Source organism: Pelecanus crispus, chromosome 1, assembly GCF_030463565.1.
Source record: "Pelecanus crispus isolate bPelCri1 chromosome 1, bPelCri1.pri, whole genome shotgun sequence".
Classification (NCBI taxonomy): domain Eukaryota; kingdom Metazoa; phylum Chordata; class Aves; order Pelecaniformes; family Pelecanidae; genus Pelecanus; species Pelecanus crispus.
In genome coordinates, this window is record NC_134643.1 from 121964056 (window position 1) to 121985939 (window position 21884).

Genomic DNA, 21884 nt, shown 5'->3' on the forward strand with positions numbered 1-21884 from the left:
TTTCCTTCCCCAACATTCTTGTGTGAATACTTTGTGATACTGTGTGAATACTGTGATACTGTGTAGCAATACCGTGTGAATAAATCAGCTTATTCAGTGCTTAAATTGGCAGTTGCCATTTCTAATTTGATTCTAAAGTGCTCACACATACAAAAGAGAACCTCAACATCTTAACACTCACTATAAGAATCCAATCAGTCCCACTGCTATTCAATTTAAGGCTGAAGAACAGAAAAAAGTGAAGGAAAGGATATGGTCATGCTGCTGGTTTCCACGGACACTATTTTTACCTAATGCCAGGTAGGTTTGACTGGGGAAATGCAGGAGACAGTACACTAATTTATTACTTTAGTTAAAGGTTTCTTTCTTTCCCTTCCCTCTCTCAAAATAATACTTTCTCAATGTGACCTCTTGGCAAGAGGTCACAACAAATACCTATATGAGAGAAACATGAACCCCAGCTAAGGCAGCCGTTTACTTCTGCACCTTGAATACTGTGTCCAGTTTTGGGCCCCTCGGTACAAAAAGGACATTGAGTTGCTGGAGTGTGTCCAAAGAAGGGCAACAAAATTGGTGAAGGGTCTGGAGCACAAGTCTTATAAGGAGCGGCTGAGGGAACTGGGATTGTTTAGCCTAGAGAAGAGGAGGCTGAGGGGAGACCTTATCGCTCTCTACAACTACCTGCAAGGAGGTTGTAGTGAGGTTGGGTACTGGTCTCTTCTCCCATGTAGTTAGCGATAGGATGAGAGGAAATGGCCTCAAGCTGCGCCAGGGGAGGTTTAGATTGGATATTAGGAAAAATTTCTTCTCATGGAAAGGGTAGTCAAGCATTGGAACAGGCTGCCTAGAGAGGTGGTGGAGTCACCATCCCTGAAAGTGTTCAAAAAACGGGTAGACGTGGCACTTCGGGATATGGTTTAGTGGCCATGGTGGTGTTGGGTTGATGGTTGGACTGATGATCTTAGAGATCCTTTCCAACCTTAATGATTCCTAGTTTTTAGTTGCATTAAAAAATAATCCAGCCACCAAGCCAGGAAACATGAAATTACTACTCTACCCTTAATTGGTTTAGTGGTGGACTTAGTAGTGTTAGGTTAAGGTTTGGACTGGATGAACTTAAAGGTCTTTTCCAACCTAAACAATTCTATAATTCTATGAAAAGCTATTTCAGCAGCTAAATATTCTTTTAGTCTATAACATGAGGACACATAAAAGCTACTTGTTATCCAGTCACTAATGAAAGGAAGCAAAACAAATGAAGGGCAGCCAAAACTTTTTTTTTAACACCTACTTTTTTCCTGTTAACTGGGTCTCCCTCAGGGAGCTATGAAGAACTGGATGGATGCCATGCATAAACTTTGAGCCTTTGTTTGCCTGAGTCTCAGCTCCCATTAAAAAAGAATTCTCCAGTGGCCACAGTGCAAATAAAGCTCCAAAAGGTGAGCTGAGAGTAAGTGATACAGTATTATCATCCTAGTATGCAGAGAAACTACAGCTACAGTACTTTACAGATTAGCTACTCCATTGGTTTCAGTAGGCACTCTACCAATAAAGAGCCTTGGAGCGTCAGCGTTGGCAACTATTTTGCTGCCCAAAGCCACAAACAGAAGGACATACGTTGAAAAACTCTCTGCTCCAGGAAATCTCACTGTGGAATATGCCCTGTGAAGGGCATGAAACTGGCTGTAGATTTATATTCAGCCTATAAGTAAAATATTGCAGGCTGCTAGCCAAGCTACAGAGAGGACCAAAACTTCCAGTTCCTTGCAATGGGACTACAAAAGCAAGTCCTTCAGGAGGGACACTCGTTTTGAGAGAGGAAAACTGAAGCCTTCGCTCCAACCCTCTCTCCTTCTTCCAACACTTGCATGTTTCTAATCCGGTGCTACAGCAACACAAGCATTTGTGTAGCCACAGTAACTAACTGCTTCAAAAAAATGATCTCATGGTAAAATAAATGGCCAAACCAAAATCCCTCAAAAAATTATTTTTCAGGCATATCAGTTTCCCTGCCTGTTTTATCATGTGGCTGCAAAATATTCCTACCAGCATAAAAGGGTCAAGGACAGGAGGGTTAAGTTCAACAAGGCGAATTGCAGTCCTGCACCAGAGGAGAAACAGCTCCACACACCAGTATGTGCTGGGGGCCACCCAGCTGGAAAGCAGCTTGGCAGAAAAGGACCTGGGGGTCCTGGTGGACAGCAGGTTGAGCATGAGCCAGCGATGTGCCCTTGCTGCAGAGAAGCCTACCAGTATCCTGGGCTGCATTAGACAAAGCACTGCCGGCAGGTGGAGGGAGATGATCCTTCCCCTCTACTCAGCACTGGTGAGGCCACACCTGGAGCGCTGTGTCCAGTTCTGGGCTCCCCAGTACATGAAAGGCATGGACACACTGGAGAGAGTCCAGCGAAGGGCCACGAAGATGATGAAGGGACTGCAGCATCTCTCCTATGAGGAAAGGAGCTGGGACTGTTCAGCCTGGAGAAGAGACGGCTTGGGGGATCTCACCAGTGTATATAAGTACCTAAAGGGAAGGTGCAAAGAGGACAGAGCCAGGCTCTTTTCAGTGGTGCCCAGTGGCAGGACCAGAGGCAATGGGCACAAACTGAAACACAGGAGGTTTCCTCCGAACATCGGGAAATGCTTTTTTACTGTGAGGGTGGCCAAGCACTGGCACAGGTTGCCCAAGAGATGTTGTTGAGTCTCCATCCTTGGAGATACTCAAAAGCCGTCTGGACACACTCCTGGGCAACCAGCTTTAGGCAGGGAAGTTGGACCAGATGACCTTCAGAGGTCCCTTCCAACCTCAACCATTCTGTGATTCTGTCACAGCAGAACGGCAAACTGCTTAACCTCCTAGTAGCAATGGCAGCCTAGTTGTCAAACTGGGTTCTTAGGCAATTCTGATGCTGGTTGGAATTAAACTGCCCAAAGAACCGAACAAAGCAAGGATGAATAGTAAATGCACACGTGACATCTGGACTCTGCTGAAGTTACCTATCTTAGATGGGATGAGGATTTCACAACACCCATTCACACACATGTAAGAAGAAGTAACTCAACCTGCTTTGCCTACCATGCTGTTCAGCAACTTCTGCTGTCTCAGTCATTGTATTCACAGTGGAAGTATCACTCTCCCTTTTCTCCTCTTGGCCATTGTGGTGTTCTCTCCCTTGCTTCAGAAGGGACTGCCAGACAGCCACTATATTGTTCATGTCTGGTAAAAGCTAGAAGCAAAAAGAGTAAATTACAATAGCTCTGCTGTGTGAGACAAAGCTACTGTGATAAAAATTTTCGCAACCAACCAACATGAGGCTTTGCTGCTCTTCACAAAGTTTGGAACTGATCTTGTATGCTATTGGAAAAGATCTGAAATCAAGTAATGTACCTTCATTTCTGCAGAACATCAATACTGGAAAGAACACTTTATTGAAAAATTTTCCTGTGAAAAATTTATATTTGGTTTTCATCCTCATGGTGTATTTTCAACCCAAGTGCTACCTTGTCTAGTAACTTCTAACTCCAAATGAACTCTGCTGACTACAATTTACTTGAACCAGGAGGAGCATTTGCTTCTGAGCCTGCTCTTGGAATTCATTTGCAGCACAATAGCTGCCAATGTTACAAATTTGTCTCACAACAAAGTTTTATTTGCATTTCCATCAGCCAGCTTTGTTAGGAAACTAGTCTACAACCACACCAGTTACTAACACACTTTAACCCATGGCCTTCCCATCCTGCTGCTCAAAGCTACTATCTCCTGGCTGCCAGGCCACAACCACTGGGGGAGAAAGCACAGAGGAGTAGTAATCTGCTGCAAAATGACTCATGTTATACCCCAATTTCCTTTTTATTTTGTACCTTACTGATGGCTTCTCTGTACAGCTGTACAAACTCCTGCATCACTGACAGTGTGTAGATTTCTGACTTTTGCCAAGTTTCTTCATTCAAACAGTACTCAATATTCTTCAAGGCTCTTCTCAGAATCATTGATACAAGTGACAGTATGCTGTGCTTCACTACTGTGCTGGGTAACTAAAAGAAGGAAGTTGAATTAATGACATTTCACTGTTTTCTCTTACGCTTTGCACATAATCTGTACTGCGAATATATGTTAAAATTTGTTAACGAATTAATTATTTCCTAAACTTTGGCATGCAGGAAAGAATCTGCAGGTTTTCAGATCCCCAGCCTAAACCATTAGCAAGCACTGGCAGAGCTGGTGCTTGTGAATGGCTCTTGCAAGCAGTATCAATGGGTTTTAATTCATTTTCCAGTGCTTCCCCAAGCCAGCTTCATGCTGGGACAGACAATATAAAACATATATAATTAACCAACTTCAGAAACTTCTTGGATGATCACATACTTCAATAGTATTAATGAGGACAGAAAAGTCCACTGAAATACTATAGACTGCTCTTACATTTAGTCCTTGGGTGAACATTATTTTATTGCACACTGCAGGGACTGTCGTTACCATCACCATAGAAAGCAACCTGGGAAGAGGAATAAACTCTGAAGTCCTAAAAGAATTGGAAATCTCTGGTTGAGCATCATAGATCTGAAATAAAAATAAAAATTGAATCAATACTGATACAGCCTTGGAGATAACAGCTTCTTCTGGGGAGCATTTTACAGAAGGGCTTTGACTTGTCAAAAGTAATGACAGCACTAAATACCAGTTTTTAATGCAGAAATGCTGCAGAGCATCCCCCCGACTCCTATTCAACTAAATGGAATATCTGTATGCAACCTGCACACCTTCTAAACGCCACCACTTTTCAACAGACTACAGATCCTACAGCCCGTTTTAAGCTAAAACAAAGAGTCAAAGAAAACACTCAGAAAGGACAAACAGCTTCAATGTTGCTGCATCTCAAAACACGCACCATCAACGTGATGTTTCTCACTGCTTCTTATGCCAGTTGCTTCTTTCCCAGTTTAGTTATATGTTTATACAGCCTCCCACCCCAGCATGGCTTTTTACCAAATGACCTTCCAACTCACTCTATGTCTACACTTCTTAAAGCAGCTGTGGCTCTGAGCCATGGCTCATTTTCCTCAGCACCCACAGAAAACAGGATGCCATTTCCCCCCCTTTCATTTACCATCTTCGACATTTACCAGCATCCTGCTGCTTCTTTCCTTACATACCTACAGTAATTGATGATGTTATTTCAGAACCATTAAGTCCTTCCTGTTTAGCTCACTTAAAACCTCAGCCACCTAACTTCCCCACTGCTGGACTGGTTTGTTTTTAAAATCATTATTTATGAAATATTGTGCCTGTCTGCTTTTTAGTGATTTTAATAAACTCTAAAGCACTGCGCATTTACAGCTGTGAACACAACACATCTTCAGATGTGTGAGTTTCCTCTGATACAGAACAGCTGCTTCTGAAACAAAATGAAAAAAACCCACTCCCTGATCCTCAGCTTCATTCCTCTGAAATCAGTGAAATTGTGTTCCTTGTGATTAGGAAGACCTCAGCTAAGATCATAAATTCAGAGTTAGTTTATACCAAACACAGCCACATCACAGGCTGGCCGGGCTCTGTACTTGCACAGTACCCAAACTGTAACACATTTTACAAAGGAATGGCATTATAATATCTATCTGTAACAAAAGCAATCAAAGGCAGGCTTACCAATCTACTGCCAAGCTCCTTTGCTTGGTAACTTTTCTGTAGGTCAGGAATGTTTGACTTTACCATCTCTCCTATTACAATTTTGTGTAATTCTGCACTACTGTTTAACAAAAACTACTTCAATTTTTTGAGGTAAAAAAGAGTATTGGGATTGCAAATTTCTATGGAGAAGTGGTGCTCATCATTCACACTCTTACCTTTTTGAGTAACTTCATATTGTCCATCCAAGCTGACTTCAGCCTAGGAACAAAGGAATACCCGGTCTCCTTGAAGTATCTATTCAATAAATCTGGGCATACTTTAAGAATATTCACCATGAGATCAGCAACCATTTCATCTTCTGTTGCAGTTTTTAAACCAAGCAGAAAGCGCAGAAGCACCACATTTCCTCCCCTATAGAAGACAAAAAAATACTTTAAAAAAGAAATGCCTATTTCAGGGCTTTACATGTGATGCTAACTCTGCAGCCCCTCCAACTGTTGGTGGAGTAAATTCAAGGCAAGACCTCTTACGCTGCTGGCATAATTTAAGTTTATACTCAGAAAAGTAAGAACTGAGTTTACTTTCAGTTCTTCTGCATGACAAAGAGTAATTACTTTTAATTAAACCCACAATGATTCAGAAATATTCTAACCAAACTTCACAAAGCTAAAAATGTAGAATTAAAACTTTAATATTAAACTTGGAAATATTTTCTGTGGTCTTTCAGTCCTCTTTTTTAAGTTTACTTCTGTATGTCCCTAAACAAAGTGAGAAAAACGCAGATACCAGACAAATACCAGCTAAAATTTTGCCCAAAGCAAGAAACAACACGCTCTAGCACTACTCAGTATTAGTACCTGTTGCTACAATCTAATACCTTCTTTGCCCAGCTAATGTGATTAAGTATAAACTCACCTTATGAGAAACCCTCCATGGAATTACAAGAGTCTCAATTATTTACTCTACCAGTTATAATCTTAGTGCACATGTATTTTAACTAGTTAGCAAATGGAAACAAGTACGGCAAATACATGCTTCTAGATTAGGTGTTGCAGGGCAAATTCTGGCGCTACTCAAATCAATGTTGACATTTTGCCAAAATCTGGGATAAAACACGTCTGGTTCTACAAAATGTAAATTAGACTAGATATTTTACTACCATCTGATTTACACTGCAGCTCTAATGTTTTATTGTCACCTCAAAAAAAAAAAAAATCTATGGTCCAAAAATCACACCTTCCAATAAGAAACTTGTTATCTAGTTATTCACGGAGATGGCTCAGAGAAACGTGACCGTTGCCTAAGCCCGTATGAACAGGGCAGAGCACTCTCTACTGTAGTATGCAGAGGTACAAGGAGATCCTACAGTTTGCTCTTGGGAAGTTAAGAAGAAAAACAACAAAAAACCCCAACATATTTATTTCTTCTGCCACAGAAGAAAGAGAGAGGGAAGCGGAATTCAGTGAAGTTACTGGCAAAGGCCTGGAAGGGCAGACAAGATAACTAGTGAGGTCTCTCTTGTTCCTAGCACAAAGTACACATACAATCTCAGCTGTCTGGTGACTTACTTCCCAGAAGTTCCAAGACTTGGATCATAGAAAGTTATGCCATGTTTCAGAGAGCAGCAGAGGTCCATTAAGAAATTATGAACCAGTTCCCGTACCATCATCTTTCCCACCTCTTCAGAACCTTGAGTCACCTATAAAAACCAAAAATGAGTAACAAAGACACATGCTTTTTGGTATCACAGAAGAAAATCTTACATCAATTTCACTCTTCTCTAAATTTTATGAAGCTCCTTTTATACAGAAATACTAAAAGATAGTTTGGCTTTTGTTCAGATTAACAAGACAAATTTAAGTTTCTGTATTAAACACATTAAATATTACAATATTTTTTGTTTCAAGGAAAGCAAACCTACCAAATTTAGGTACATATGTACTACCTGCAGGGCATTACTGATTTAGGACTTTTTGCTAAGAAGCCAGACAGAAGAAGACAGAGAAAAGTCAAGGTGAAGAAAAGTAGTGATATAAAACCTACATAAACTGGGCAATGCCATCCTGGGACTTTGAAGCCAAGGATCTAATATTTAATCTGAAATAACTAACTTTCAACCTTACAGGCCAGGAGTTTCACCAGGAGGAAGTTCAGACAGACCAAAAAAATCACTGAAGCCTTCAGCATACACCACATGAAACATGCACATGCATGTTTTTTGGGCCAATTTGGCAGAAGACGGAACAACTTTAATACAAGGCAAGAAAGATGGATAGCTAACAATGCACTGAATATGCCAACACTTCAGGGAAAGGAGGTGAGGCATCAATGCCATTACAGTCACCATACAAAAATGGAAGAAGTGACCATTGTCACAAATATCCATGTCAAGCAAAAAGAAAAAAAAAAAAAAGTGAACGCAGATTCCATTATCCTTTTATATCCAGCACAGCTCAAGATCCCTATCAATGAGAAGTCTCTTGACAATTGCAGTTAGGAAATCATGAACCACATGACTCACAAGGACTGCACAGAATTGTAAGAATTTAAAATTACTCAAAACTGAAATGCATGTTCATGAATAGGATCGTAGACTTGCATACCTCCAAGTAGACACCTACTAGAAACAGATCTCCTCCAAAAGGTGCTTACAATATATGAGGATTGGAATGGCATAGGCATAAACATCCAGTAGAGGAAGTATAAGAAGGCAGTTGTTCAGCGTTAAAAGTTTTGAAGAAGAATGGTCGGGCTTCTAAAGATCAAGCGTTAATCAACACAAAGGTGAAAAGTCTGCAGCCAAAACCCAGCGGAAGCATAGAAGTCTTTCTGCTGCTTTGCACTGGGCTTACAGCCATGTCTTAGATATTCCCACAGTGAAAGGGGGGCAAAAAAAGAGATTACATGATTAAGAAAAATAAAAAAGCAAAAATGTGACCTATTTATGAGGAGATGATGACAAAACATCCGCAGTACTAACACACACCCACCAGCTGCATCCCTGATCCTTGCCTCATCTAAGACTTTAGGAATGTGATTTCATGGACCAGTAGAATCAGTAACAGCTCAGCCCTCAGAAACCCTGCCAACCTCTCAAACAATGCAAGCTGAAAAGGCTGGCAACCATCTTGGGAGTTTAGCTCTTAGATTGTGTAGGATGGGAATGAGGCATGTGGTAAGAACATTGCTTCCAATATATTCTCCAACAGACACACAAATGTGTCCAGGCAATGGAATACAGTACTCGCACCCAAAAGCCCCAGTTCTCCCTGGTTCACAGATCTGCACTGCAGTTCTGGCAACCAGCAAGGGGAAATGAATCCTCTTCCTCAAGTGGTGAGAAGCAGCAGAAAGTCATGGTTTCCCTTTAAGTAGCCTCAGCAGATCCCTCTTCTTGAGCTCCCAGTTATCCTAACCTTGACGAGCTATTTCAAAACCTGTAGGCTGCAAGAGGCAGGGGAGGCAGGGAAAGGCAGGACGAGGACTAGGGGTTACAAAGGAGTAAGTTACCAGACCTTTAAATCCCCAGGGCTGACATCAGTAATCCCATTCCACCGGTAAAGTGAAGCTATGTGAATCAACACTTCTGCAGTAAAAAAGCGCACCTTCTGGGTTTTGGTTATATTTTTATTTTGAACCACCTGAAAACAATGAGAAAAAACAAACACACAAACAACTCTTCTATTTATTGCAAGTTATCACAAAAAAATGGCAAATTAGCAACACACTTCATTCTTCTAGTATACACACAGCTCACTCTCCTCACTATAGCAGACAAAAGGTTCTGCCTGTCCTGTTAACACTTCTTTCACAAGCTCCTGGCTCCCATCTTGATATGGTTGAAGCATGTGCTCTATGCCAACTTCTTGCAAACACTGTACATGCCGAACAGGACAGACTTTAAATTTCAACTAAAGAGCACAGAGCCTATTTAAAGTAGCACAGCCACAGACTAGGAGCATGGAAACCTGCTGGTAGAGATGGTAGAACCTGCTACCTGCAAAAGTTTGAATGAAAGGGAAAACACAGCGGAGGAAGTTCTCAAAAGTTCTCTTACTGTGTTCTCCTGTCCTCATTGTTTTAATTCTCACTTTCCTCATGAAACTGGAGGAGTTATACAGTGGGTTCAGTTTCATCAATAACATAACACTACATGATGCATGATTCCCAGGGGAAAAGCTTAATTTACAAAACAAAGTTTCAAGGAGGTTTATTTTACATTTAAATGCTAGCTTTTTTTTTCTTCTTCTAAGGTTATTGCAATAGAAAAATAGAATATTTTTGGCTTTAAATTGTCACTTGTGAAAAGCCTGAGTCTGAGGCAGACTCTTATGGTTACACTCTACATCGCAAACTATTTTTTCTTTGTTCTCTCAATTGGTCATACAACAGCTTGTGCAACATTGCTACAGTAATTCAAAACAGAGATTAAAAAATCATAGACACTGGAACTAAAAACATTTTAAAAACCATTTTTATAGAACTAAAATCTCTGGCACAGTTGCTGTACCCACAGCAGCAATAACCTGGTGCATCACAGTGAAAGAGGCACAGCCATGCTCAGAAGCTAAGGAACAACAGAGCACAGGAAAGGCAGTCAAGACTAAACCAACTCTCACACCTTTCAGCAATTCCTGCTTTCAAGTTTTCTGTCTCAACCCTGCTATGTCACAAGGTTATTTCTGTCTGCTATGAAAGAATCAGAAAAAATAACTTCAAAGAGGAGCAGCCTTACCTCTCCAACAGTACTTTCTGATAACAGGTGGAATGTACCCTTTCTTTTCCACAAAAACTTCTCTGATCTTGGGAAGACAATTTCATAAGACTTCCCTTTTCCTCTACCTCACCAAGAAATACCTTTGACTGAATTAATCTTCTGCAGCAGAAACCTTGCCATCCTAACAGTAACCAAGTCCAAAGACCAGCTCAGCTAACCAGGACCACAGGATATGGCCTCAACGTAGCCCTGCCACAATGGGTTGGGGAACGTTACCACACACCCTTCAACTGCAACCAGAGAGCTCCTAGAATCCCATTTCATGTCACAGCCCCCATAGTGAAAACACACAGAATCCTTTTCTCCTGGAAATCAGATTGTATGTCATTACCTAGTTCAGAGCTAACAAACCTAGTCAAATCTAGCTGATCTCCCCATTTTGGCATGAGACACATTCATTGACAGACCAATCTTACTGTCACTGGAAGCACCCAGAAAGACTCCAGTTCTTTTGACCTTCAGGCTTGGCACTGATGCAATTGCAACCCATGAAACAATCAGAATCCATTGGGACACCACACACTAAAGATGAGCTGAAATTAGCATCCAAGTACAAGCTATGCAAAGACTTCCTTGAAAAGAGGGCATTGGAAAAGCGTAACAAGCTTCAGTCCTGAAACAGTAATATGGCCAAGCTATCAACCTCCAACAAATACTATCAGTAATGGACACACCGACAAACTTTCAGCAGCAGCAGCACAATGCCAACATCTTAAAGAGCTGTACATTTTATGAGAAATTACTGCAAAACTGTTTCCAGCAGCAAAGAAAATGGAAAACAAGAGACAATGCAGTTTCAAGGGTATATCATACCTTAGTTCTCAGTGTGGAAAGTAGAAGATTGACAGTAGAAACCTTGTCTTCCTTTATTTCGGAACGAAGAATATCTGGAATGAAATCTAAGAAGACATTTCAAATGTTAAGTGAAAATGTGAAAGCTCTTTTCATACTAAAATGCTTCAGGGAATTCATACCCATTTCTCTTCAATGTCGTATTATTTACCTTGCCGTTATATTTAAGGATGAACCAAAAGGCTGCAATCAGAGTTCAGAAGGATGATGTGTCTGTAACTACAGTGCTGAACAAGTGATGCTGCCAAACCTACTCTCATCATAACTAGCTAATTTGCCAACTTGGTTATTAACACTTATTGCAACAGTATCTGTCAACTTCAAATATATTTCGGGCCCCAACATGCTGTGCAGTATTTATCCTTGAGTAAATGCCTATCCTTTCCATTGAAGGAATTGTTTCACTGAGTGATTTTCAAACATTTGTAGGTTATATCTCCAATGATATGCATCATCTTTTGGCTCACCTGTGCACCCCAAAGTTAGAGAACTTCAGTATCTTGCAGGGAAATGAAAGCCAGCTGTGCTGACTGGGTCTAGGTGTGCACTGCCATTCCCTGTCCTGAAAGAACTGAACAACTGCAAGCAATTAAAGGAAATCAGCAGCCCCTGAGATAGGTGAACAACAGAAGTAAACAATTATGGCCTGTTCTCACTCCCTCACCATAGAAGAAATTAATTGCTGCCAGCTAATGGCTTCTCTCTCTCTTTTTTTTTTTTTTTTTTTGAGTATTACTAGATCCCTTCTGAATTCTGTCATAACTTTACCAAGGGTCACAATTCACAACTTGAGAAACATCAGCAGATTTCAAATCACTGAAGTCAACAGCAGTTTTACTTTATCTTAAGCACATAAGGGATCACGTATTAAGCAAGAGTATGTAAGATTTAACTTTATGGATCCTCTTTTTTGTCAGCTCAGTTTGACCCCCTTCTCTAAGAGACATGGGTGTAGCACACTCCTGGACTGCACCCTCATGTAATGCCTCCAGAAAGGATGCAAAGGACATTACACTAGTCTCCTGAATCACTGACAAAAAGTGGTCTAACAGAGTACACAACAGTTGTCCTGCATGAGGATAGAAAGGAAACTAAAGTACGCACAGTCTTTTAACACTTTTAAAAAAATTTTAATGCAACACCATTGGAATAATCTCCCCAGGGAAGTGGTGGATTCCCCAACATTGGACACTTTTAAGATTCAGCTGGACAGGGTGCTGGGCCATCTTGTCCAGACTGCGCTTTTTGCCATGAAAGGTTGGACCACACGATCCTTGAGGTCCCTTCCAACCTGGTATTCTATGATTCTATGATATGCACTATTACTGTGTTATAAGCAAGGCTGGAAGGCTATAAAGTTTTTTTCTGCTTATTGAATCTATGGCCTCAAAGTTACATTACTTTTACCTTTTTTACATCTGTGTCACCAAGGGCTTCCTATTTTTGCAGACAGCAAACATTAATCTCAAGCAGAAGAGGCACTCACTAGAATACTGAAGAAGTTTAAAGCTTTTCAGGTAATATGATTAAAAACATGTAATTTTGTATCTTATTAGCGCTGTTTAACTGGTTCACATTTTGAATTAGCTCATATTTATTACCACCTATAAAAGACTCTGCCTTAAAAAAAAAATACAAGCAATTGTGAAATACCTTTTAATTCCAGCACCTGTGTCAAGATTGCATTGTCACCAGCAATTAAAAAGGAGAGAGCAAACTGAATATAGGCCATACGGACATCAGCTCTCCCCTAAAAAGATAAAAGGCACTGTTAGCATACAGACTGGACACAACTGCAAATACTGCAACAACTGATTATAAGTACTATAAACAGCTAAACTAAACAACTTCTATAAACATGTTGCACATAGCCATACATATACATTTATATGCAATACATCCACAGAATAATTATTTCAAGAACTTCTTGCATTAAGCAGATCACAGTCTGTTAAAGTTAACATCAAAAAGGATGGTGTCCTAGTTCACATATTTTTCAATTCTCAATACATGAGACAGGCTGTAAATTAAAAAAAAAAAAAAAAAGAAGATGTTAACAGTAGTTTCATGCCAAACCTTGTACACACATTACTGAACATCTTCACTTCTGCACCGCTTGGTCTGCTGGTCAATTCACCAGAACACTCAAGAACAGTAAAAACAGTAATGCTGCTGCAATTTCTTACTATACAGGCTTCCAGAGCCATGCCAGTCTTGGGGACTCTTGCTGCTCGTTGCCATCTTTGAGCTGCAGCACATTACACACATCCCTCAGCTACCACAGCGGCTCATGGAGCTACCTGGGTCATGCGACTGAGACCAGCTAGGAAAAGCAGCTCTTAAAAAAGGGGCTAATATGTTATCAAACTACAAACTCAGGCACAGTGGAAGTCATGAAAGCTTTGCCTGGAAAAGGATCATAAGGTATGAACATGATTTACGATTTTTTGAAATTTACTGTGCAAAACTAAGTTGCATGTAAAAATGCCTGAAAGAAGATAGTGACTAGGCTACATAAGGCAGAAGTGACTCCTGAAAGGACTGAAAGAAGAAATAAAGAGAAAGAAAAGAGATTTTGCTGTAAGCTTTGGGCCTGATATTTTTGTATTAAAAATTCACCTCTGACGGCCAGTTGTGACATAATAATTTCACTGAAAGCTGAGCAAGAACAAGATCTTCAATCCGTTTTTGGAAACTTTTTTCTTTGTACCTTACTTGCATATCTAATAAGCTTGTGGTCAAAAGACTAGGGCCAAGCATTTAAATTTAAGGGGTGGAGGTACTCCTGAAGGACAACTTCTGCAGTAAAGTCAAAAACCATGAAATCTGACATTCCCAAAAGTGTTTATATATAAAGCAATCAAGTAGAAGGCAGAAAAACAAGCACACACCTTTCTCCCTGAAACCACTTTTTACAGTCTCATTTGTCACCGTAGATGGCACAAACCCAACACAAATGTATACATTTATTCTGCAAGTCATCTTTAAAAACTAGAAACAATGTATCGGCATTGAAAAGAATACTGGACTTATTATACACTTATCATTTGGAATGAAATATAAATATTCTTGGTTTAAAACACTGGTTCAGGTCAACCCTGATTATTTTTAGCAAACAGAGAGGAAACAAGAAATAAATTTCCTTTTGGAACACTAGGAGTGACTTTTTCTACTCACTCGCATGTCCTCCTTGACGATTTCTGCCAAGAGATTGTTTAAAACTCCAGATTATATTTTCAAATGCAATTACTCTGACTGTACTAGTACTGGGCAAAATCCTCTCTCCACTTCTACAACTGCAGAACCTCCGTTTATTTCAGTGGGACCAAACTGCAATCCATGCACTGGTAAAAAGACTGAGCTCTTCCAAAACACATCACTGAATAGCTTTCAGAAGTTTACCATCACTTTCACTCCATTTTAGACATTAAAAGAGTAGCCTACAGAAACGATACAGCTGTATTTCACCACAGCTTACTAGAAACAGACAAGGCACTTCGATGTTTTGCAGTAAATTCTACAAAGCAGCGTGAAAACAAGGTTATCCTGAGGAGCTCTGCACCCTGACAAGATGAGAAAGACCAGCATGGGATGGAAAATGAAGCAAGCTATACCTCAAGGGTGCAGGCCAGCTCTCCCACTATCGCAGATACTCAGAAACATCCGCTGGGGATTTTCTGTATAAGTAGATGGGAAGCTCTTGCCCCACAGATCAGTTCTGCTGCCAATTAGAAACAATCAAGAAGCATTTCAGCCTGACACAGGACAGGAAGGAAGAGGTAAGTTCTTGCAGGCGAAAATAAGGCAGAGACTTTGGCAACGGCTTAGTTTTAAATAATTGGCAGAAGAAAACTGATGGATACATGGCGTAGCCTTTCAGCAGCAGCTTAATTTACCTTCTTACATCTTTTTTTCAATAATCCAGGCAGAAACTTATTATTGAAATCAAAATGGCTATACAGATCCCTTGCTGAATCTGGCCCCTGAGCCACCATTGCTGACAACAGGGTAAGGCACACTCGGCTCATCCTAAAAGAAAAGGCAGAGGAAAACCTGCAGGTTATTTCCAGGATGACAGTTATACAAACCACCAAATCAAGAGATTAAAATTTAAAGACAGACCTTTTTCCTGTAAAAGAAATTATCCCACTCTACCTCCAACACCCACCCAAGCCTTCAGGAGTTTCAGGCATGAACCAGTTCTGAGTCAGTCCCAACACAAGCAACCAAGATAGTGGTTAGGAAAAGTGTCCCTGGTCATGCAAAGCTCTCACTGCCGCTGATGGGAGCTTTAGTTGGAATACGTAACCAACCATTTTAATGACCATCACAATACAGATCTAGGCCAAACACGCATTATTCTGCTATTCACAAAAAACTTTGATCTTCTTTGTAAACAGCCTACTTCTACAAACATACTTCTTGGACAGAGCCCCCAGTCCTGCAAATGCTTATGCACTTTACTGCCACAGGCAGATCCACAGGAGCTACAGCTGATGCTGAAGCTAAGGATGCACACAGTGTAGGCCAAAGCAAGGCTGCATTTTTTGTGTTTTAGCTGAATAACAGAGGTTTTCTTCAGTTTAAGTATGCAGCATGGTCTTCTCATGAACCAAATCCCAAGATCTACACTCAGCTTCGATTCTTGCTCATTGACCACTGGGAAAATTTGCCTGAGAAAATAGAAGTTAAAAAAACTAAAACCATTATTTTAGGCAGTGATAATGGCAACTGGGAAGGAAGGGAGAGGGAAGAAGAGAAAAGGGAATGCCTATTTATATTCTTCCCAAAAATTAAGCTGTAATGAGAGGCTGGATATTCACTTTATAAAAAGTAGGATAAAAAGAAGAAAGTGCCAAAAATTAAGAACTCCTAAATTCATGGGAGTTTGCCATTTATTTCAATGGGAACATGACAGGGCCATTGGGTACAAGTCTGCAGACCTCCATCATCTGAACAGCCACTACCCATTAAGGGTTCTAGAATCTGTCCATCATGTTTCATTCACGGACAATCTATAAGAAAGCCATATGATTAAAGCAGAGATCCCATCTAGACATACCACCACAACAAAATCCCTCTGCACATCAAAGAGGTAGCACAGAAAAAGCAGAGCATATACCGTCAAAATACCATCAGAAACCTGCAGCCTCCTTATGCAGGTTCTAGAAGGATTTCTCTGAAAGCTGTAATCTTTAAATGCTTAATAAGAAGTGCAGATGTTGCATAGTTTCAAAATTTATTTTACAATATACCTATCCACTCGTATTTGGGTTCCTGTGTACAGTTAAAAAGCTTGTCACAATAAAATCAACTGAGTGGTGCAGGAAGCGTGGTCGTGTCCATGAACTGGAAAGCAGAAAATGCTTTTCTAATTCTGGCCTGTCCAAAGACCAAAAGACAAGTCATTGGCCTTGGACAAGTCATTTGCAGTCTCTGTTTTTTTCTCTCCCTTCCTCTTCCTCCCAGGTTTGTATTAAAATTTCTCTAGCACTTGGAACTTCTCTCACCCTGTCCACAGAGCATGGGAAATTGTTGTTTAGACTCATGTTTAGATAACACGAGTGCTTAAATTGGCCTAAAATGGCCTTAAATTCAAGAGACAGGAAAAGTTACAGAGGAAAAGCCAGTCTAAAAGAAAAATAATCTATTATAAACATGGGAATCTGACTACAAAAAACACAGGGAAATAAAACACTCAAGAGCAGCTCTTTTTGCGATCATGAGATAGACTGCTCAGCCTCTATGAACTACAAGAAAGCCTGTTCCTCCCTATTCCATGCAGTACAGTTCAATTCACAAACCAAGTAGCATTAAAACAATTAAGACTCAAGACACCATCCACTTTACCTCTCACTAGGACAGGCTCAACCGATGAAAACTACAGCCTCAGAAAAGTATCATAGAACAATAGATTGTGTATTACATAAGAGCTTCCACCTTGCAAAGACTTCCACATGCAATTATTTTATGAAATGTAGAACAGTATCATTAAATAAAGGTGGATTATTAGCAGTAAGTCAAGCTGAATTTTGCAACGTCCTATACACATGTGCAAGACCCAGACAGCCCCTCGGGATCTATTCAGAGCAACGGACAGAGATTCTCCACAACAGTACAGAGAAGACTTACCTGTGATTTTCAGAATACAAAGCAGCATAGACCAATCTCATGTAGGAATGAATCAACTTTTTGACTATGTTCATTCCCACAACAGAAAAATGGGAGAGGTCACTGGCTGTCCTCAGTAAAATGGCTTCTAGAGCTTGAAAGATTAATAGCATCTGTAAGACACAAAATGTATTAATACCTGCCAATATCAGGTACGGCTTGAAAGGATAGGCTGAGCAAACAGTAACAAAGACTATTAAAAAAAAAAAAAAGAGTAACCCCACCACAAGAGGAAAGCTTCCACATATGAAGGCATAGTTAACTTATGAATTCTCTCCCAAAGTAACGCTTGCTCTTCTAAAGGATTAGCTCGAAGAGTGCAAATTTCCAAGGAAGCCCCTGTACAGATACTATATGAAAGACTAGAAAACCACAGGTCAGCCCACTCCTCTTTTTTTTCAGTTGCTAAACTCATGAAACTCAGTAGTAGGGAGGGACAACCTCTGCTGGAAGCCCAAGCCAACATGCTGACTGAAGGCCTGTACAATCCTGGACAAATAAACTGAATGTAAAAAAGGGTCCCTCCTCACACGCGAATTGGGACCTACATGCATGATTTATCTGCATATGCACAACAGCAGCTTCTGGGGATACAAACACCAACTGTAGCGCAAATCTCAGGACAGGCTGATGGATCTTGAAGGCCCTTTTCCAGCTGGAGGCTGAGGCCTAGGGCTAACGAACCTATGCTTTAAGAGACAACTGCTAGTAAGTGCACAATGAAACATGCTGGAGAAAACAACCTGAGCTGCTCCAGCCTTGCAGTTAACTCCTTCTAGACGAATCCAGAGTCCGCACAGCACTGGGTCTGTATACATTACAAGTATTAACCTCTATTGGTAAAAGGATCTTGAAGAAAGCATGTCATTGAACATGACACAGGTCATCATTACACAGACAAAAGTTATAATCTAAGGCAAAGACCAACAAATGGAGTTTATAAAGAACGCTATCCAATTTTACACTGTAAGCAGATTTAGGTTAATAATGCTGCCACAGTACACATGGTGAAGTTTTTTAATTCGTTAGTTCATTCATCACATTCTGATGAGAAAAAATGAGGTCAACTTTACCAGTGGCTTCCTAGAAATACTGATGTATCAGGGATATATCTCGTTATCTAAAACAACTACTTTCACTGGACTTTTTTTGGTTTTTGCTTAGCTGCTTCTGTCGACCCCCTTATTTCATAAATGGTCTTCTGATAACACTGAAAGAACCTTAACGGCTTGATTTTGGCAAGACTACTGGTTGTGTGTCTCATTAAATCCAGGAACATCTTTGCACTTAAAAGGACATTCCCCACTTGATCAGTGCTTCTGCCACTGTGACTTGCGGGGGGGGGGGGGGGGGGGGGGAACAAACAAACAAACAAACAAAAAAAAAAAACAAAAACAAATTATCAGAGTTACTTATGCCGCAAAGCGTTTCTTTGGCAGTTGCTCTCCCAGCCAGGATGCACGCTGCCAGTCATTAAACTGCAACACCCACAGACAACGTACTTCACTTTCAGGCTTCCTTCCTCCATCCAAGAGTTTGAATATTTCAGCACACTCCATGGAAATTTTTATGTATCCCTCCACGACGTCATATATTTCAGGTGATGGCAGCGTCTTGGCAACGGAGACGAAGGTCTCCAGGCCTGCAATGAGAGAGTGTCACCCCAGGAGCCAACCAACACCCGCCGTGGCACCCCACCAGCCCCCCCCCGGGGCCCGGCCAGACCGGCGCTGCCGCCCGGGGTCTGCGGCGGGCCCACGCCGTACGGGGGCAGCACGTGCCCACGGGACAGTAACCGCAATCATCATCATCATCATCCCCACGACGTCGCTCTGGGGACAGAAGACGTCTCCGGGCTCCCCGGGGAGCCGCTCCGGCCCCTGCTGCGCCGGCGGAGCACGCCTTTACCTCACAACCTCCCCGCACCGGCCCGGCCCGGCCCTCACCCTTCCCGGCAGTGTCGGGGTCCCGCAGCAGCGCCTTGAAGCGGGCGCCGTTGAACTCCTCCTCCCCGCGGCAGGCTCGCTTGGCCGCCGGCGACTCGGCCGCGGGCACGCCGCGCCGCTTCAGCGCCATGCCGCTGCCGCTGCCTCCGCCCCGCCAGGGCCGCCCCGGAAGCGGCCGTGGCGGCCGCGCCGCGCCCCGGCAGGAAGTGGCGGCCGCCTCCTCCCCACCGCGGCCCCGGGCCCGGGCCGTGAGGGAGCGCGGCCGGCTGGGAGCAGCGGGGCCGCGCCTCTCCCGCCGTGAGGAGCCGAGCCCGGCTGCAGCGCGCAAGGGCAGCCCTCCCGCCTCCGCCCGCCCCGGGCCGACCGCTCTCCGTGAGAATTCGGGGCCTTGCTGCGCCTCCCGCCTCTGCCCCAGCCGCTTTGCGGCTCGTAGAGAGCCCTCCCCCAGCAGCGCTGCCCCGCTTTGGTCGCCTCATTTGAAGCGCAGCCCCACGGTCCTGACTGGTACCGCTGAGGGGTGAAAGCTCCTGGGCTCGGAGCGGGGGACTTGAGAAGCAGATCTCCAGCGCCCTGCCACAGTCTCTCATCCCTCGCTGCTCCCCAAGGCCACGCAGGTTTTTGTCTCCGCTGGCATCCCAGTTCCACAGGACTGCAGGCCCGTGCAGTGCTGAACTGAGGAGACACAGGCTTTGGAGTGGAAAGGGAAAGCACGGGGCGCCAGGAAGCAGGGAGAGGAGAGAACTTCTTCAGATACTAGGGAAAAGGTAAAATGGTTGTCGTTTTGCAAAAGCAACAGTCATAAACTGATTTCCAATTCACAGGCCATGCTTCCATTACATTTTCAAATCTGTCTGCTTAAAATACCTCATATAAACACTAACAATTACGAACAAATAATGAGACGCTATACAAGGGTACTGGTCACCTGTCAGCCTGCAATACGCATTGCTCAAGGTGGCCAAATATAGTGTTCTCTAGACTTAAACTGAAACCAGAGGCTTTGCTTTCAGCAAGTTATTCCAGGAGAAGCACAGCGATAAGGAGGAATGGAAAAAGTCTTGTTCCAATAAACTATTAGATACAAAACGCCAACAGCTGAAACAGTAATGGAAGATAAAGGAGATTGTTATATTGTGTCAGTAAGAGAAAATGACAGATTAGAAATATATCCAAAATGGATTCTTCTTCCTATTTACCAGTGATGAATAAAAGCAATGTTAATATTTTTGTTTTTCCTGACATGAGTTTTTGTTAAAACTGGTTTTTTAACAGATCCAGAAGAGGGCAACATTAACAGCCATTCTAGGATTTAGGATGGACAAATGCTTTAATGTTGATGGAAGATGCTGCGGTATTTTGAGAACAGATGGTGGAATAAAATAAAAGAAAGTGAAGTTAGAAGGCACAAAAGGGTAAAATAAAAGGAGTACTGAGAAAAAAAGGAAACAGGAAAGTATGAATTGCTAGATACTAGGTACAAGGGCTTTTTTAAAGTAGTTTAGAAAAACAAGCCTAAAAAGCATCTTAATGCTGCTAGTTACATCATACTCCAAACTCTGTTAATCATTTATAATATTTCCAGAAATACTTAATTTTAACTCAGTAGATTTCAGCTATTTTTCTGCTTGTTTTGATAGCAGTTTCATTTGGAATTTACCATAGTATACCAAATTCTATGCAAAGGCACAATCCAATTCTTGCATAAAATTCTGTTCAATTCTTCTGTAAAACATGGGTTGTTCTGGATGGTGGGAATCCTTTGTTTCAACCTTACAGTTTTCTTGAAAATTAATTGAAGGTATGCAGATATACAAATGCATTTGCAATTCCAGAAACTGGGGGGCACATAATACGGAAAGTAAATAACATTCTCAGGAGGGAGTTGTTTTGTTTTTGAGGGGGTGCAAAGGAAGGCTAGAGCTAGTAGAACTGAAAAATATTTACGTAACACAGCTTTTAAAAGACTCAAAGCACCCATACTGATATCTTCCAGGTAAAAGTCGTAATTGTCTGACTTACAAGCCTGATCACTATCATCACACCATATTTCATAGACCATCTAGTATCAAATATTAGTGCAAAATGCTAGTGAAAATGATTTTAATTTCAACTTTAAATTCAATTATTCTCTCCCCTTGCTGCCTGAGTAGCTGTCACAGGCTTTAATGAGGATGGTGAGGTAGACTGTTAGTTTCACTTCAAGCCAGATTACTTCCATGTTCTTGCCATAGAGTATTTTGAAGCCTATGTCCTTTTCTTTCTCTATTATATCTATGACAATTTTCCTCCCCCAAGTCTGTTTTTTGGCCAGCTCCGTTCATGGAGGCCTGATTGAAGAATGAGACATCAAGCTCAGACAAAGTTCATCTGCTTTGTTGTGCCTACGTGTTTAACAGATGTAAGCAGTGAATGAGTCAAGTATTAATTTCTGAGCTGCTGTTTTCAGTAAATTGAAATACATTTCTGTGATTCTTGCCAGATGGACATATAATCATATCCCAGATACACA

At 41.7% G+C, this 21884-nt stretch overlaps 1 protein-coding gene across 1 annotated transcript in view; it reads right to left on the minus strand.

Moving 5' to 3' along the window:
- Window positions 1-19505, minus strand: part of URB1 (URB1 ribosome biogenesis factor) — a 58828-nt gene extending 39323 nt beyond the window's left edge. Inside the window, exons 1-12 of the mRNA XM_075716504.1 lie at window positions 19376-19505; window positions 18932-19071; window positions 17391-17542; window positions 15155-15287; window positions 12912-13008; window positions 11220-11305; window positions 9145-9270; window positions 7198-7328; window positions 5845-6040; window positions 4424-4561; window positions 3862-4035; window positions 3077-3227 (exon numbers count right to left, since the gene is read on the minus strand). Coding sequence (XP_075572619.1) covers window positions 3077-3227; window positions 3862-4035; window positions 4424-4561; window positions 5845-6040; window positions 7198-7328; window positions 9145-9270; window positions 11220-11305; window positions 12912-13008; window positions 15155-15287; window positions 17391-17542; window positions 18932-19071; window positions 19376-19505 — 1654 coding nt within the window. The remainder of the gene's footprint in view (window positions 1-3076; window positions 3228-3861; window positions 4036-4423; window positions 4562-5844; window positions 6041-7197; window positions 7329-9144; window positions 9271-11219; window positions 11306-12911; window positions 13009-15154; window positions 15288-17390; window positions 17543-18931; window positions 19072-19375) is intronic.
- Window positions 19506-21884: the final 2379 nt, after the last annotated feature.